General features: G+C 50.4%; 4 protein-coding genes across 4 annotated transcripts; all 4 read left to right on the top strand.

The window, feature by feature from the left end:
- Positions 1–571: 571 nt before the first annotated feature.
- On the top strand, positions 572–2312 carry CTHT_0049110 (uncharacterized protein; the record flags this gene model as incomplete). Its single annotated transcript, XM_006695209.1, has 4 exons — positions 572–766; positions 822–983; positions 1499–2121; positions 2273–2312. The coding sequence occupies 4 exons, from the start codon at positions 572–574 to the stop codon at positions 2310–2312; spliced, it is 1020 nt and encodes a 339-aa protein (XP_006695272.1).
- A 1490-nt stretch (positions 2313–3802) lies between these two features.
- CTHT_0049100 (uncharacterized protein) lies at positions 3803–5644 on the top strand (the record flags this gene model as incomplete). The annotated part of the gene is made up of 1 exon (XM_006695208.1): positions 3803–5644. The coding sequence occupies one exon, from the start codon at positions 3803–3805 to the stop codon at positions 5642–5644; it is 1842 nt and encodes a 613-aa protein (XP_006695271.1).
- Positions 5645–6840: 1196 nt separating this feature from the next.
- On the top strand, positions 6841–8791 carry CTHT_0049090 (uncharacterized protein; the record flags this gene model as incomplete). The annotated part of the gene is made up of 2 exons (XM_006695207.1): positions 6841–7558; positions 7626–8791. 2 exons carry the CDS (start codon positions 6841–6843, stop codon positions 8789–8791), a joined length of 1884 nt encoding a protein of 627 aa, XP_006695270.1.
- Positions 8792–10488: 1697 nt separating this feature from the next.
- CTHT_0049080 (arginase-like protein) lies at positions 10489–13981 on the top strand (the record flags this gene model as incomplete). The annotated part of the gene is made up of 6 exons (XM_006695206.1): positions 10489–11291; positions 11359–11638; positions 12580–12650; positions 13144–13181; positions 13281–13536; positions 13600–13981. 6 exons carry the CDS (start codon positions 10489–10491, stop codon positions 13979–13981), a joined length of 1830 nt encoding a protein of 609 aa, XP_006695269.1.
- Between the last annotated feature and the right edge of the window lie 5048 nt (positions 13982–19029).

Below are 19029 nucleotides of genomic sequence, written 5' to 3'. Positions count from 1 at the left end.
CAACGACAACAGCGATACGACCAGTCCAGATCGTCGTGATTCCCACAAAGGATCAAGGACCATGCTGCGGAAGCTGTCATTTAGATCATCCTCCAGGAGAAAGCCTTTAGGCCATGAGCCAACCAGGCACAACTTTGGGAACCAAAAAGATGTGTACTGGCCGCTGACTCTGCTCCCTGCTTCGTGCCCCAATGCAAGAGTTTTTACTTGGGGCTATCACATGCTGATAGCACACAAGCGACCGGTTCGTCATCAGGGTGACATCTTTGCCCATGCGGCGCAGCTCCTCGTCGAGCTTGCCAGTATTCGCTCTGCCATAGGATCTCGTGTGAGGCCAATCATTTTTGTTGCACATTCCACAGGTGGGATTTTAGTAAAAGAGGTGCGTCAGTTTAGTCTAAGTCTTCGGACCCTCCACCCTTGTGACTGACATGTTCAGCTTCTGAGGCTTTCTGAAGCAGAACGAGATGGCCCTCTGAAGGAAATTGTGCTGTCGACGTCCGCAGTCGTATTCTTGGGATGTCCTCACCGAGCTACAGAATATTGCAGTCTAGGAGATGCAATCAGAAGCATGGTCAGTGTAACGCTGCCTACTGTTGACCCGAACGATCCCATCCTTGAGGACCTATGTGGCATCAATAGTGTTACTACTGAGTTAGGTCGACAAATGTTTAACCGATTGTGGAAGAGCTACAATTTCCGAGTCAAGACCTTTCAAGAATCTGTTATCCCTAGCTCTCAGGATCCGGAGCTCCGGGCGCAGAGCGTAAGGATACTTTGCACAGACCATCAAGTGCTGCACCGATGCTGACATGAAGCAGATCATTCGCAGATTATCCAGCTTCATCGGAGACCCTTGTGAAAATGCAGAGACGATACAGGCTCTGCACAACGATATTTGCAAGTTTGGTGTACCCACAGATCCCGGTTATCGCGCCGTGGTCAGGGCTCTGGCTGGTTTCATTACGATCGAAGAAGAAGCAGTAAGCAACTCTTTAACCTCGATATTTCAAGTCAAAAAGCTGATATCGTTCGGTTTAGCGCCACGTCTTAACTACCAAGGAGAAAGGTACCCAGGTTCCTAACACCTGAACTGTCAGATCGTTGAAACTCACAGACCGTAGAATGTCTCGATGCCCTACGCTTGCAACGCTCGCCTTCTAGTTCTCATCCACCACCCTCTTACCCAGGGACCTGCCACTGGCTGTACGACGATCAAGATTTCCAGGCATGGCTTTATCGGACAGGTCCGCAAAAGAACAAGGTTCTTTGGATTAAAGGTGAATCAGGATGCGGAAAAACCGTTTTGCTCCAATCCCTCCGTTCTCGCATCGAAAAACAATGGGGCAAGACAGGAGCTTGCTTCATCGGGGCAACAGTTGAGCCTGATGGTTTCGGTAGCGTACTCTTTGCGGGTATGCCTGGCCAAGCACGAGACTTGGGTCCTGCTAGTTTATACCGAAGCTTATTGTCAGCGCTTTTTCCGCATGATTCTCAGCTTCGAAAAGACCTACTTGCTCGATACAGCGAGTCTAAGGAAGGTCCACGGGGCTTTGAAGATTCACAAATTGTTTCCTTCTTCGCTGATCATTATGTCAGCCGCAAGATTGAGACGCCTGTTAGGCGGATGTTCATTTTTATCGACATCGAAGACGAGGTCGACTCAAATGTCGTGCACGAAATGATCAATCGCCTATCCCAGCTCTCTCACAACTCTGACTTCAGCATATGTGTCGCCAGCAGTTACTATTCAGATATTCTCGAGGAAGACAACGTCATTAGCATTCCTATACAGTTGCGCAATACGGACGATGTTCTACGCTATGTCAACCTGAACCTCATTGCGGAATGGGAAGAGCGGAACCACACGGTGGTGAGGATCGGTCAGAAGTGTGGTGGTCTGTTTCTCTGGGCCGAGATCGTTGTCAACATCCTTAATGCGGCCATACTCGAAGGCGCTACGCAGGAGATGATCGAGTACACGGTAAAGGAGATTCCTGGTGACCTCTACGGCTTGTACGAATGGATGCTGTCCACAATGAGCGATAGAGAAAAAGCCGAAGCCTTGGTTCTGTTCCAATGGGCCATGCTTGCAGCTGAGCCGATGAGGCTCAATGACCTGTTCGTGGCAATCCGGCTGACAGAACCAGATCCCTTTGCTTCCTTCGCAAAATACGGACCTCTAGGTGCCTTTAACATCGGCAATCCCATCTGCATGCGTGATATTCGCCAAATACGCAATTCTGAGATCATTACTGATACGCCTTACCAGTTATACCGATGGCTGCGCGCGCGCTCCATTGGTCTGCTAGAGCTGAAATCGGAAGCTCCTTCCGGGCAGCATCAGCTTGTCACAGCTGAACCATTGGGACTACAACGCGTGTATCCCATCCATCCTTCAGTTCGGTCATTCTTCCTCTCGGGCCGCGGTTTCGCTTGTTTGGCTCAGAATAACCCTTCGATCCCACCAAACCTTCCTCTCTCTGAGTTCATTGACATCTCATACTACGGTCTTCTTCGTGCCTGTTTAATTTACCTCAACATGCGCGATTTTGAGCCTATTGGTCATGGTTCACGGCAGCGCAAGCCCATGCCTCATTCTCCCATGGCTTCATCACCAGCCTCAACTCTCAGTCCTACAACATTAACTCTTCAAAGCCCCCCTCATCTCCCATCTACGCTATCCTCCCACCAACAACGTCACCTTATTTTAGCTTCCTACGCCTTTCTCACATACGCTGTAACTCACCTCGTTTATCACTTATTGGCGCCGTCTACCTTTAGATATCACTTCCCCCAATCAGCTGTCTTAGCGGTCTTTGCCGCTAACAGATTTCGACTTTGGAAGCGCTGGACTTCCTTACTCGGGTCGTGCGACCCGGCTGTGATTATGGCAAGCCATAGTGATGGTGACGGAAGAAGTGGTGTCATGAGCCTGTTGAGCCCTGTATTTGGGGCGCGGTTTCGACTTGAGAGGGTGTGGAGGAAGTTAGCGCAGCTGGCTGCAGAGGAGGACGGTGAAGTGCCTAGACTCCGAGGGATAAAATTGAACTTGAGTACGAGGCCTCGTGGACCAGCATCGGATCTTCTAACACCTACCGTATTTGGATCAACATCACCTGGAGGAATCGCCAGTCCCAGCGCAAAGAGTCACAAAAGCGCCACTCCATCTTCGTCTTCGGGTTCTGAAAGGGACGGATGGAAACAGAGCACTTTGAGGTATCAACTGCCTGCGGAGCTCAGTTTACCCATGCCTGACTTAGAGGGAGGATTGTTGACTTCATTGGAATTAAAAGAGGTCGAAAAAGTAGCCCTGGAAGAAGTATCTCAAGAGGGAATCGACTCAAAACTGCTAGTCGGCTTAGCGATATAAGTTCACCCCAGGGTTGGCACGGGATTGTACAGGTAGCAGCCTTGAAAGAGTTAATCGCAGGATTGAAGAAAGATAAACATTATGTTCTTGAGCGATGTAGCCATTTGGATAGGGTCCCTTTAGCCATCTCATCAATGGACATGTGCATAATCTCGTAGGCCACAAGCCATGGAGACAGTTCGGACTGCGATTTCAATGGCTTGTATTTTATCTTATCGATAAACGGTAACTGATATGGATTAAGCGGTCAGGAGCGGCAGAAACTGATCCCCAGGAACTTTTTCGCCGTCAAGGTGCACATTCAAACTGTCCGATACTAATACAACCACATCGTACCTCTTGCCTATTCATATCCTACCTTTATTCCAAATGTACACAGCCTGCAATCATGCGCGCAAAATAGCTTTGTCTCGTGCGCTTCACTGCACGATGGCGGCAGGGCGCGCAAGACGAATGATGGCCACGGCCAGCCGAACCACCAAATTGACACCCACTATGCTCGAAGCTGACAATTCAGTAGCTCGTCATTTGCTTGATAGCAATTTGTGGGCCATTACCTCTGGACCAAGGACCAAGAAGAAAAAGAAAGCAATTGTAGAGGGCGATAATAAGCGCGTCAACGTGGTCAGCGAGAAACTCTGCGATGACATCATCAACTACATTAAACCGACTCTTTCCCGCCATGAGGGCTGTGACTTGATCGATATCTATCCTGGAGCTGGTGTCTGGAGCCGCAAGCTCCATGATGTTCTTCGGCCGCGGTCACATCTACTCCTCGAGCCCGATACCGAATTGTATAAACCGCTCTTAGACCCACTGCTCCAGCGGCCAGGTACCAAGTTAATGCCCATCTCTGGCATTGTATGGGACCATTTGAACAAGGTCCTAACTCCCGAGTACCTCCCTCATCAGGTCGAACGCCGCTACGCACCGAGTGAAACACCTCAACGGAACGACACTCTGGTTGTGTCTCTCAACTTGTCCTTTTGGCCCAGGAAACGATTCCGCATGTTCGATAGCTTAACGACCCTAGTGCTTCACCAGCTTATTTCATCCATTCGACCGGGTGCATTGTTCCAGAAGTACGGACTAGTCCGCATGCTCGTATGGATTGTCGACATGGAAAAGGCATCCATTCTCCCACGTACGGCTCAGCGGCGAAAGAAGCTGGCCGTCGAAGCTGAGCTCTCGACTGATTGGATATGCGAGGTGGCCGGAGGAGATGAGACAATGGAGGTGACTCAGGCTCGTGGCGGTAACTGGTTTCGGCGCGATTATTCCATCGACCTGGAGAGCATGCGCCGGACTTTACAACGCATGCACAGCCAGGGAATTACCACTCCCCCAGGGCGCGAATCCACGTTCCTCCGCGACTACCTTGCGTTGGGGGATGATAAATTGGAGTTTGTCGCCGGCGACTCGATTGCCAAAATCGAGCGGCCGTTCAAAAGCGAGATGCAAAGGCTTGAGAAGGATTATGAAGCTGGTCTCTTCGATAAAGACTCGGCGGAATTCAGACGGCTGAAGTCTCTAATTTACCAAACCAGATGGGCCGAAAAGCGGAGCATCAAGATCCACGAGTTCTTACAGGAGCGCCGTAAGATTCTCGACGCAATTATCAACGCGGGCTCCAATCAGGAACTCGTTCAACAAGCCCTCAAATGGGCTGGGGACTGGGACAAACGCGTCTCCGCCCTCGAAAAGTCTCTTCGCGCCGAGTGCATCCTGCACCGTGACAACATCCACGTCTTGCAACAAGACCCTCCTGTGTTGAGTTGGGACCGCCGTTATGTTGACCCGCTGGTTGTGCGCCCCAATGAGTTCTTCCCCAACGTTCCCTGCGCGCTGCTCGATATCCAACCGAAGGCCACTGCTCCCATCCTTCGTGAGATAGGTCCTGGCTCGACGCGGTCTGGAGACATGTTTGACATGATGTTGCATGCGCTGATGCATAATTCCGTCTCTCCTATCTCCAAAGTGCTCGAGTTTCTGTGGCCAGGCGCGTCTGAGGGTATTTTTCCGCACTGTGACACTCTGAAAGACCCCAAACTGGGCGGATCGCCTCTGCCCGGCTGTGGTGAGCTAACATCACGTACTCTGAGCGAACGACAGCTGATTGATATCCTGGAGCGGTGGATGGAGTGGCCATTCAAGCCAACATATGCGCAAATGGTCGCGAGGACAGTCGAAGGCGAATCAAGCACTGAGATTTCAGAAGAAGATGATCATATCTCTATGTTCGCCCATGCCCCACTTATCGTTACTCATTGACGAGAGTTAGCAGATGATGCTCTCATGGCCGGAGCCGTTTGAGAAAACTAGCAATGGATGTAAGATGGTAGTCTGACAACATTACAGGACGTCGGTTGTACATTACTATATCATAGAGATGTATACTCTTGGACTGAAACGGATAATAGGCCGGCGTATGGAAAAGGTTTTGTGTAGACGCAAATACTAGAGCTCATCTGTTCCCAAGCAGATCGAGATATCATGGAATCGGATTGTTCAAGTAGTAGTGCGTATACTTGCGTAGATACTGAATAGCCAAGCAAACAGACAAGCTGACTGCAACCCAGAAAATTGCGGAGTGAATGGTGCAAGGTTGCACCAGCAAGCCCCTGGTTCTGCTGACGAGTCCGGTTTGTCACAGAAGTCGCATGGACACGACCTGGATTTTTGTGAGCTTGAACGATATCTCGTTGTGGACGCGCTGAGGAGAAACTAGCTCGGTATACGAGATCCTATGCTGAATGCGTCCCGCGATGTCCATTGACCCGACATGCCAGCAACTCGAATTCTCGCCAGTCTAAGGCAATTTGGATCTCTTCATTTTTCACATCGCCCAGTCCTGCTTAGCCGCATCACCCTGCGGTCTCGTTTCGGAGTTCACTCGTCCACCCTATGTAATTTACGCTTTATCGCACAGTTGATTAGCAGGCTGATCCGTAATGTTGTGTAAATTACATTCAGGGTCCATCCAGGGGCAGGGGTTATGCTTGGCGCCCATGTTTCGCCCCCGTAACACCCGTCTCCATGTTCCTGTGTGATGGGCTTCAGCGCTGTACAGATGCATCAAACCCATCCTTTTTCATTCACCTCATTCGTCTGCCTTGTGTTTCGCTCCCTTTCCTTCAAACGCTCTTTTTTGTCCTTTGGTAAGTTTTCCTGGTGGAAGTCTTGCATATGGCTGACCAACAAACCAAGGGTTGTGTTGATGGCAGCGCTCCAACATCTGCTGACCGACTTCTCGCCAACAGCATCGACGACCAATTCAATCCACGCCTAGCCCGGGCACAAACGGGAAGCGGCATGCCTAGCTGGTTTACCGTGTAACGCGCCCGAGAATCCGGTTCGCCATCCTTCCCTGAAACCTGAAAACGACCAAGTTTAGCCTAAGAAGCGATCGACTCCTGCGGCCCCCAACTTCCCCCCTCCCCCCCCATCTGCGAAATGCTTCTTTAGCCATGGCATTCCCTCGACGTCCTTCCGCCGTTTTGCGGTACTTGATACCGGCATTTTTCTTCGTCCTCTTTTTCTTTGCCCTTAGCGGTCCAGATCGTTTTCCATCAAGGTCGTTATGGTCCTACAACTATGCCCGGGGGGAACACCCCATCGACCGACTGATCCAGCAAGCCGACGAGGAATTCGAGCGCAAGCTCGCCAAGGAAACAAAAACGCTTGCAGAGGCTGCTGCAGCTTATCGCCAGCGCCGTGGTCGGCACCCACCTCCCGATTTCGACAAGTGGTGGAAGTTTGCGACACAACATAATGCGATCATCGTTGAGGAGTTTTGGGACCAGATCTACCATGACCTGGAACCCTTCTGGGCGCTGAACCCAGCCCAGATTCGCAAAGCGGCCTGGGAATTCGAGATGCGTATCCATGTCCGAAACGGAAAGGCTAGCACGGAAAGCAACTGGTTTTGGACACAGATCTGGTTGGACATGCTCAAGCAGATTGAGCACCTGTTACCGGATATCGATATAGCCCTGAATGCAATGGATGAGCCCCGGATAGTTGTTCCGTGGGAGAATATGACTGAGTACATGATCAAAGCAGCAGAAACAAGGAAGATCGTTGACGTGGGGAGCGTCATCACCGAATTTGAAAAGAGGCCTCCGCCAGGAGAAGGGCCAGAAAAAGATGAAGTGCTGGCCGACAAGGCTTGGGAAACCACGGATAGTATGTTCCAGGCCTGGTTGCTGTGTTCCTTGCTTACTTATGCTAAACTGACTTACCTTCTTGCCAGAGCACTATTGGAAGATTGCACGTCGTGGTTGCCCGCCAGACAGTCCTGCGCAGCAAGCCGAGCTGATCACCGATTACTCGAAGCCTCAGATGGCACCGGCATCATCCTTGGCACACATGCGAGATGGTTATGTCGCCAATTACACACTCAGCACTCTCTTCTGCCACCAACCCGACCTACAAGCCCTCGAGGGCATCTTCGTCCGGCCCCTATCCGTCTCGGCTACCAAGACGCTCTTCCCTATGTTCGGCGGCTCCAAGCTGGCTGTCAACAACGAGATTCTCCTCCCCGCCCCAATGTACTGGGACGCTAATTCTCGTTTCATGGGCCCTGAAGAGGATGCCGCGACGCCCTGGTCCGAGAAGATCCCCAAGGTCGTTTGGCGCGGCGTCGGCACCGGCGGACGCAACAACGAGACCAACTGGCGCGCCTTCCAGCGTCATCGGTTTGTAGCTATGAACAATGCTACTGCCCTCAAGCTTGCCACCGACGCGGCTTTTTCCAAAACCTCCTACACTTATCCGGCTGACGAGCAAGTCGCTTTCTTTCCCAACAACTTTGACCTCCCTGATTATCAGCAATACCCTACAGTCCCTCGTCCCAACGAACTCCCGGACTGGGTGGCTTCCTGGTCGGACATCGGTCTCACAGATCTTTTCTGCGCATACGAAGGCTTCAAACATTCGTGCAACTACACCGGCTCCTATTTCAAGCCTGTTGAGGGGCTTGATCTGGCCAAGCAATATCATTACAAGATTCTGCCGGACGTGGATGGTAACAGTTTCAGCGGGAGGTACCTGGGTTTCTTGAGAAGCACCAGCCTGCCAGTTAAGGCAACTCTGTGGCGCGAGTGGCATGACAGCCGGCTCGTGGCGTGGAAGCATTTCGTGCCGATGGACAACCGATTTGGAGACTGGTTCGGCATTGTGGAGTACTTCCTCGGGGGCAAGAGCATCACAGGAAACAAGCAGAAAGACGAGGAGCTGAGAGAGAAGAGGGATAAGAACGCCGAGAAGATCGCGCTGGCTGGACGGGAATGGGCCTCGAAGGTGCTTCGGAAGGAAGATATGCTGATCTACGTACTCAGGTTGATGCTGGAGTATGCGAGAGTATGTGACGAGCGGAGAGAGGTGATGGGGTGGGTTGGAGATCTGCTTGAGGCTTAAGTTGTGGTGGGACATAGGTGGATGAATGGATAGTTGGCTCGATGATAGGATCAGGATTCTCTCGGGAACTTTTTTTGGTTTCTCTTGAGCTAAAATAATATAACACGGATTTAACCGACTATCAAGGCCATAAAGGTGGTTGATTATGGGTTGAGGATGGTTGCATTGCATCTGGTCTAATGGCAAGACTCGATTATCAGAACAAGGGGTCGGGATGACTGACTACACAGTTATCTGATCTTTTCATCAACCCTTTCACCATTACTCTTAACTGTCAACATTCTTGGTCCATTGATCCCAGTGACTCCGAACATGACTCCTCAGACCGACTCTTACTCAGCCTATCCAGCCAGACGAGAGTTCCAGCACAGCCTCGTGACACACACCTCATCCCGAGATACTTGTGCCCCGTGAACAAGCACTTATATCTCTGCACAAAGCTGGAGGGCGTGCTGGCAAAATCTCTTACCTAACACTGTGGTCTCGTGCCCAGCATAACATCGGTCATCCGGCACGGTGTCTGGGTGATGCAGGGATTGGTGCATGGAAGAAAAGAAGCAGAGAGAGAATGAGTGGAACCCGCGGGACACCTCCATCACCACAACGCCAAAGTGCCTAAAAGGGGGCTCCCAAACAATCTGAGTTCCAGCTGGAGTGGCGCCGGCACTTGTCCACTGCAACCAACCGTCAGGGAGCTTGGCACCTGATATAGCGCGTAAAGCTCAGTGGGCCGGTTCTTGCCGGCGGTATCCGCTTGGCAGGCCAGGGCTGTGCAGCAGTGCAGCAGCGCCGCAACGCAACACTTGTAAGGCTCCTGCCGTTAACTGCAATCGCACTTATAACTTAACGGCAGTCGACTCCGAGGAGAGCCCACTCACACACCTTTTTGCACCTGCCCAGGAGCACCAGGAGCTCGATAGTCCGGTGCGAGAATTTCCGGCTGCAGAAATCTGAGGGTTCGAAGTGAGAAACGTGTTAAGGGGCACGGAGCAAAAATATGTGGAAAAAAAGACCGAGTGCGCTGATTGCCAGGATGCTCCTGGCAGCGACAGCAGGTAGCAAACAGACGAATTACGTGATTCCTTGTCTTCTCGGACAGCAGGGTTGCTTTCTTTCCGCTCTTGTGGAGGATAGAGATAGAGATATAAGATCGGCGATGCCCTTATCTGGGAGGCTGTGTTAAGAAGGAGAGGGTGTGCTTGTTAAAGACATAAAGGAGGCCATCTTGCGTTGCATCTCCATTTTACTGTCATTTTAACCAGATTCATCTCTTAACGTCATCTCCTGGTCTGTTGCGTCAAGACAAGCAAAGCTTATCTTCGCACCGGCCAGCCGTTGCTATCGCTGATAACTTTAATCTACGTCCTTATTCGATCCCTGGCCAGCCCTTCGTTTGTATAAAGGGCGGCATTATTCTGCACCTGATTGAACTTAGTAAACCAGTGGCCCATCTGTGACAAAGACGTGAGGAGTCTTAAAACGGTGAGTATCTCCAGCTCAGTTATGTTCCATACTCCTGCTAGTCTATGATTCATCTGAACTTATGCCGTTCTGGGAAAAGAGACTGGACAGTGTTCCCATGTCATTCCTATGATAAAAACAGCTACTAACAACCAGCCTATAAGATCTAGTCTTCAAGAAGAAGTTGGATACATAGCACTTTCTCATCAAACTCTTCTACACACTCACCTATTTCGATGTCCCCCTCTGTGTTGGACGACCGTGCACCTGCGGGTGCTGCTCCTGCTACCACCAAGACTGCCAACGGGAATGGCACTTCTGCCCCCGCACCAGCGACTTACACCGTGGACTCTAACACTCCCCTTAACACCTCTATGACTCCCTCCAAATTCCTTTCACATCCCCACGACCTGGGGATTGTCGCAGTCGGCTTTGCTGGCGGTCAGGGCAAGGCTGGGGTTGATGCCGCGCCCAGTGCGCTGATTGAGGCCGGTCTCCTCGCTTCGCTCCATGACGATCTGGGCTACAACCTGCACGGTCATGACGCAGTCCACAACTACTCTGACCTCATCCCGGCCTCTCCTGAGCTGGATCCTCCTTATCGCGGTATGAAGAACCCTCGTGCCGTATCTGCCGTGACGCGCCGTATTGCGGAGCAGGTTTACTCCCACGCGCGTGAGGGTCGTATGGTCCTCACTCTCGGTGGCGACCACAGTATCGCGATTGGCACAATTGCTGGGAGCGCTCAGGCAGTGAAGGAGAGGCTCGGCAAGGAGATTGCGGTTATCTGGGTTGATGCGCATGCCGATATCAACACCCCCGAGAGCAGCCCCAGCGGCAATATTCATGGCATGCCGCTAGCATTCCTCACCGGCCTTGCTAAGGAGGACAAGGAGGAGTTCTTCGGCTGGATCAAGGAGGAGCAGCGTCTGAACATTAAGAAGCTGGTGTACATCGGTCTGCGTGATGTCGACCCCGTGGAGAAGCGGATCCTGCGCGAGAATGGTGTCAAGGCCTTTAGCATGTTTGACGTTGATCGGTAAGCAGGTTTCCACTCCTCATCCCTTACATCTCGGATCCATTAACTGATTGTTTTCTCCCATCAGCTATGGTATTGGCCGCGTGATGGAGATGGCTCTGGCCCACATTGGTGCCGACACACCCATCCACCTATCCTTCGATGTCGATGCCCTTGACCCTATGTGGGCGCCATCCACGGGCACTCCTGTCCGCGGCGGCCTGACCCTACGCGAGGGTGACTACATCTGCGAGTCCGTCCATCTTACCGGTCAGCTGGTCGCTGTCGACCTGGTTGAAGTCAACCCCAAGTTGGCTCCTGAAACTGACCTTGGCGCCCACGAGACCATCCGTACCGGTTGCTCTCTGGTACGTTGCGCCCTTGGCGAGAGCCTCCTCTGAGGGCCTCCAGTTGAGGCTTGGCGGTGTGAAATTTGGGGGTGGCGAGGTACGCGGCGCAGTGTCGCGTCCCTCGTGCGTTGGTCTCATTTGTTATATTCTTGGAAATCTACGGTAAGCTCAACGGCACGTTTCTGGCGAGGAAGGATTCAGTTGGATCGACATTTTCAAGGAAGCAGTTTAGAGCAGGTTCACTTCGCATTAACGGATGGGTTTTCGACGAAGTCTGCAATCAAGTTAGAGTACGGAGTACATCACATCGGGTTAGTGTTATGCTTCATTCCCATAGAGTAACATTATACAAAATGGCATATCGTTATGAGACAGAAAGATTTTTCAGGGTTCTATCCATGGGCCTATCGGCAGGATAGGGCTTGAGTCTGCATGGAGATAAGGCATTAACGTTAGCAAAGTAACATCTGTAGCGATCTTGGCTGGTGTTCACTCAAGGTTCCGGCCGTCCATATCCTTTGGTGCCGAAGTCCAGCCACCAATTGCCAAGACTACAAACTCCCCTTACCCCGCCTGCCAAATCCTCAAGCCTGCAATGAACAAGACGCAGGAACGCACAGGTTGCTGCTGACTCCCAAGACCTTGGAACAGCGGGGCAACGTTGATGAATGTCTGAGTTGTCCAATGCTGATGTGTCACTCGATCCAAACGGCTTTGACTTGATACCCAAGTTTCCCATGATTTACGAATCTGTATCGGTCGACAGGATGCGCAGTGTCACGGCATTCTATACCCCAATTCCATTCCCAATCCATCCTATCAAAAATGCCTGTCTGCTCTAAGGCTTGATCAAGGCATTAGCGAATCGAACTCGTCTGCCTTCTTTGCTGACACGCACCTGTGGATGCTGATACTGGGCCCGGCCAAGCGATAAAAGCGAGCGCCAAGCCACGTTTTAGCTGCCGCCCGCCGTGCCCCCCGACGGAGATCCCAAGCACAACGTCAACGTGCAAGATTCGAAACAGGCGTGGTAAGGCACAGATCCAACAGAACTCTCTGTCTTACCGGACAAAAGCCGTCAATATATGTCCTAGTAGTCTTCTAGACACTCAATAAAATCCTCTATGGGCTTTTATCTCCCTTTATCTGGGTACTCTTCCAGGCCAGCCAGGTGCATCAACTCTATTGTGACCCCAGCCACCGAACGGTTGCTATCCCAGCCTCGCTCCACCATGGTGTGGGGATGCTTCGATCACTGAGCAAACAAGCAACCACGATCGCTTTGGAACCCAACAGATAGCGCTGCCGGTCAGTCCCAGGTGAACTCCGCAGGCTGCCACAACGTGGCTGCATTTGCGCCCTTGACGTTTGGAATCTTCACTTTACCCACGAAAGTTTTATTGAGGGTTTTTTTTTTTTTTTTTTTTTAGCTTTTGGGGGGGCAGATTGAAGGTTCGCTTGCGACAACAAAGACATTGTTGTTGAGCGCCCGTGGGACATCGCAGTTGATTTGTGTGAGCTAGGGAGCAAAGTCACGACTGCGGTCGCACGTTCTCCAACGGTGCTTAACTTTAACTGAAACTGCGATCGTACCCCGCAAACTTACCAACGAAGGGAAAACCAAACAGTTGGAGACATTCAGATTGACAGGTCCAACCAGAACACCACGATCCTCTCACCGACCCCGCTGTCGCCGACGCTGCTGTCCCCGCCGGTATTATGGCGTCGACAGTCACTTCCGGCAGTAGCTCGCTCGTCTACGAGCGCCGGGTAGTCGAGCGCGTTCACAGATATCACTGGCCGGCCATCCAACTCAACTTCTGGATGCTTATCATGCTCGCCGCCTCATGCCTGATTATTGGCGTCTTCGCAACATTCGTAGAGACCCTGCATGTTCTCGAGCAGCCAATACCATGGTATGCTCCACCCCTTTTTCCTGTTCAATCGTCATGCACACCGCCATTAACAAGCTCTCACAGGTACTACCCTTACTATATCACGGTCGCATGTCTGACGATAGCTTTCATCTTTCTCCTTCTGTGGTTGATTTTCCAGCGGCGCTTGCTTCCCAGCATCGTCATGGTGGGCGCGTTTATCATATTTGTCATGTGGCTGGTCGGCCTAGTTGTCATTTCCATCCAGCTCTGGGGACCCAGGAACTCGATCAGCTCCCGCTGCAACATCTACGTTTTCGGCCGCGATCCCAAGCCCAAAGGAGAGTCAGACGTCACCCGCTCATGGCTACAGCAGAAGTCGGTGTGCCAGAGCTGGCAAGCGGTGTTTGCCTTTGGACTTATTGGACAGATATTTTTGTTTTGGATCATGGTGATGGCTTATTCAGTTTTTGTGGATGACGCATGATGCTTTGCTCGAATACGCCAGTCATTTTATCTAGCATGTTTTGCTTTTTTGGGATACCAGGATGGCTTTCAGTCGATGTTGTAATGTTCTGAAACATGATATGGAATTTCTGGGAATTTTGGGATAGGGTTCGGTGAGTTTTGGCGTCCGTTGGGATAGGAGGATTTGAAAGGACGGCATGATCCAGTCAACAGCACGGAGTGGAGATGTGGAAATATTTGTACCATCTGTAATGATTGGGCAACGGTAGTTCATCTCGACAACGATATTTCGAACCTAACGAATCACTATTCCGTTCAACTCTTAACACTCATGAGCAGCCGCATCTTAAGCATGTCGGTTATCCCAGCTCCTCTTGGACCGCCGTCTCCACATGTCTTCTCGCAAAAGACATCCGCATCATAACATGTTAACCATCTTCCCACCAGCCTATCTGATAAATGCTCTCAGAGAACCAGGCTTCCTCCGCTTTGGCGCTCCTGGGGTAGGGAAGTCGGGAAGCCTTTGTCTTCCTTCTCTAACCACAGTGGTCACTACAAGTGCGGCGGAAACTGCAAGTCAGCGTCAACTGTCCAGAATATCATTGGTCTCCCATCAACCTTACCCGTGTGAACGCTCTCCATTCGGCGATTAGGCCGTGCTGGTCGAGGAATGTTCTCGGTTGAGATCTTGACTTGTTTACTGTTGAAGCAACCCATCTTTAGGATCGAAAATGTTCGCAGGGGCGTATATTGATGATTATCCTTTCAAATTTTGGATCACACAGCTGGGGCTGCAGCTACGATCACTGACTCCTCACTATTGTCTCCATTTATACCTTTCTCCTGAGGACTCAGGCCTTAATAAGGCCTGACACAGGTTGGCCCCTGCGAAAATCCCCAAACAAGTGGCCATCTCGCTAGCCTTTATCTCATTGTCGAGATTAGGACATATCTCTCTTCCTTTCCCTAACTAGAGTTCGACTAAGTTTTGAGCACAGTTTTCCTTTGTCTGTGCTTTGTATCATCCTGCGGCACAAAACCACTCCAGGACTTGACATCCAGTCATCAAGCCCCTGAGCCAACGGTAAGATAAGCTTACATCATTAAGTCATCCCGCCGGACGGCCAGAGTCCGATTACTTCTCTCAGGGACCCCAACAATACCTGGCATCATATCCATATCCTGTCATTTAGGATCCAAAAGATGCATTGCATAACATCGAAGGAGCACCCAAATAGTTCGCTAACCAGTTGTATTCTTCCAGATGGACTACGTACGCTGCTGTAGTTATAAGAATGCAAGTAAGCAATATACACTAGTACCTAAAGCCCTCAACTAGCCTCTGTGTCTTTCTCAATGTCCTTGCCTAGCGGCCTCACTATCCTCTTCTCCCAGGTATCTTTCCGTTCAACAAAGGCATCCCCCTTTTCATCAACCAATAACCTCGCCCTCTTCCAAAACGGTTCATCCCCCTTGACTGGTGCGGGTCTCTTGTTTGCTTTGACATCTTGCGCGGATCCCGAGTGATCATTGTCGAACACAAAGATGGGTTTTGAGCCGAAAATGTTTTTGCCTTCAAGATATCGCCCCTACCAACAGCCTGAAATCTAATACCGTCAGTCAATGTTAGTCATGCTGGATACAGACAGCTTCTCGAGAAGTACGGTGTCCACTTACCAAGCATCTTCGGCAGTATCTAGACTCAGCCGTCATGGTACCACATTTTTCAGCCCTACAAGCCCAATTGGACTTTTCGTTTTTAGATGCCGCACATATGCACCGACTCGCTACCTCGACAACGAACTGATTATTTGACGCACTGCTTGCGCGGCGAGCTGTGATGTTGAAGGGAACCGGGGGATGTAGAAAACGTCTTCTCTTCAAAGCTATCCGAGCAACGCGTTGAGTGACGGGAGAGACGCATTGAGGGCGCTTGAACCAGGGACATTCCGGCTCAGAATCAGAATCAGAGTTAAATTCATCGGTATGTATATGGCGTCTCTTGTTTGGGGCTCCTGGGATTGGGAGGTCCAAGGGTACTGGTTGGACATTGATGTGAGGATGGGAAAACCTGAACTTAGACGGCTGTGGTCTCTCAGGTATAGAGCATAGCTCTTCGTCCTTCTCGGTTGTTTCTGTTGAAATCAGGCTTTCCAAGATGGTTGTAGCCGATGCCGGATCGTCACACCCAAATATCTGTATGGTGGAGTTGAGTCAGTGGGCCGGTGCCGAGATCAAGGCAACTCCTGGACATTTCCATCCCTTCAGCTTACCTTGCAGGTAGCACAATGAGTTTGACCCAATGTCTCAACCTTTCCGTTGCATTTGCCATCACATCTGAGTGTCTGAGATTCCTTGATGCATCGGCATTGTTTATCGATGCAGGTCTTTGACAGCTGTTCCGATGCCATCCCCCCTTGTCAATCTTGCTGTGATGGATCTAGTTCACTCTCTATTGAAGGACTCACATAATCTAGACAGTCCTGATCTTTTTTTTGCTGATGCTGACAGCAGCCCTCCACTGGTCGTCGGGTGTCACTCGAGCTGTCTTTAAGATCCTTTTCCCGACAGATCATTGTACTCTCCGGATGCCGGGAACGTTTTCTCTAGGGAACCTCGTGTTAACTTACATCCTTTAGGCAGAACTCTTGTAGCATTTGGAAAGACGCTCGGGTCACTTACCCTAGCCTCTTCACAACTCCAACGATTGCTCCGAAGTCGCCGGTATTTCCGGTCAGTGAGACGGCACAGTCGTGAACCACGCATTGCCTGGGTGCAGCGGGAGTTGGTATTGGCGCTGACTATATATCCTTTTCGCATCTTGCCATCGTTAGACTTTTTTTATTTTTTGCGATCTATTCCCGACCGCTAACATACGACAAAGCACCAAACTCCATCATGAGATTACTTACCTGTGGGCAGAATACCACAACTAGTGCTGTAAGAGGAGCGGGGTGTATGGCGAAGTTGATTCCTTGGAATGTGAGTCTGTGCCCTGGAAAGAGAGGCTGTAAGCCTGAGTCCCCAGAGATAGATCAAGTCGTCAACAACACCAATTTGGCTATGGAATCGGACTACCTATGGAGAACATACGGCATAGACGCTGTCATGCAAAGAGGTGGCAACGGAGAAAACGCGTGGCGTTCCTACTACAATAGGAACAAGACTCTCTTCGTTACTTCTCTGTCGGTAAGAGATTTCCACACCAGGCCTCTGGCCCAGAAGAAGGGCTATTACCTACCACAACTTCTTGAGGCAATGCTGGGAGAGTCTGTCCGACTGAAACTCCCTGATACCCATCAGCTTTTCAATAACCATATCGATACGTCTTCAGGACTTTGAAGACAAACTTGATCAGGTGGTCGTGCAATAAAACTTGAGAATTGAAGGGATTTTTTTTAGCTTTAGCTCCCGTATGGCTGCCAACAGCAAGGCTGATAAGCTGTATCATGCTATGATGGATTTTGGAAACTCCTCTGACTCCAATGTATGCGTAATCGGAATACCTGCATATATAATGCTATCCAGTATCTTGAACTAGTGTCCTTGCCAGCAACACACCTTCCAAACAGCACCTTGGACACATATTGCTAACATATATGGTTCGGCAGGAGAAAGCCGGTTGCCAAAATGTTACCCCTCGGTTGCTTCTAAGATAGGTTTATGATTACGTGTATTTTGGGTAAGAGATGAATCTTGTCCTCAATGCGAGGGTATTTGTAAGAAACAACTTCCAGGGTTGATACCTTGATACAATTACCGGATTAAGCAGCAAACTAATTTTTTACCACATTGCCTACGTTCCAAATACTCTGCCCTGCAGGCGCAACATGGACTCAGTCGAGTATTACCTGTTTCAAATGATTGTGCAGGTCCTTTACCCACGGATTATTGTAATTATTATTGTATTAAAGTTATCTGCACATATTGTATTGTATTGATGGCAGCAATATTGCACCCTGTGAAAGTGGGATGGCAAGTGCCTTCATGTCAAAACACAAGCATACTGGTACCCTTTCACAACAGAAGATCTGCGTTGAGGGTTTATGTCGAGGATGCTTGTCGCGCATTGTGGATCAGTGAAAAAATGTGACGTCACTGGAGTTATTGTGTGTTTGTCACATGCGAGCGGAAAGTGCGATGCCAGCCAAGGACAGTAAATTCATGATACTGTGGGAAGTTGTTCAAAAGTAACGATTAAACGGACAAACAAATGTAAAATTGATGAAGCTATCAAAACACTGGGGATTTATGGTTCCACTTAACTTCTAGGGAAAATCATGAAGTCGACAAGCCATAAGGATCACCAGAAAGGGTCAGGGACCACAGGCACAGTGGGGCCATCTGGACAATCGCATTGAGTGTGATTGTCCTTTGTATCTGACTATACTCCTCTGCAGTACCCCCATTAAATTGTAGATCAACTTCATTACTATAAATGCTCGAGATTGAAATTGATGAATTGATTCATTGGGATTTCAAGGTTATTGATGGATCATTCCATCGGAAACTGTGCAGAAAGTCCCTTAATGATATGGTCCGTGCGGTGACTGTTGCAGCGGGGCCAGGCACGGGACACCGTTTGGCCCTGAGCCTAACCATTTAGGGGGTATTGGGGACCTAAAACGCCGAAGGAAGGAGCCCGACTGGCTGGCTCCTGCCTGTAATATGGAGCAACCGACTGCGACCGACGCGTCTCGCGGGGAGTGAGTGGGGCAGTGGGGCAGCGCGCCGGCCTCCACCGCGAGACTGGCGCTACAACTTCCCCCGACCTTGTCCGTCCTTCCTCGTTTTCTTCTTCCATCAACATTGTGTCTGGGACGAATCCATCTCGTGACAGCTACTGCTACAAATCTGCGCGCACAATTCCATCATAGCATCTCGCTCTTGCTCAGCACACAGCTTACCAGCTATTTTTCTGCACACGCATGCATCTTGCATCGCACCATCTGATTCAGCAAAAAACTCGCATCCTTAGAACGCGTCTCACGTTCTTGCTTCATTCACCAGTTCAGCTGTTACTGCAACCACAACCATATTGTCACATTTCTTGCAATCATGGACAAA

Source organism: Thermochaetoides thermophila (genome assembly GCF_000221225.1).
Source record: "Thermochaetoides thermophila DSM 1495 unplaced genomic scaffold scf7180000011819, whole genome shotgun sequence".
NCBI lineage: Eukaryota > Fungi > Ascomycota > Sordariomycetes > Sordariales > Chaetomiaceae > Thermochaetoides > Thermochaetoides thermophila.
The sequence above is the reverse complement of the archived record's forward strand: the minus strand, read 5'-3'. Positions and strand labels throughout refer to the sequence as shown.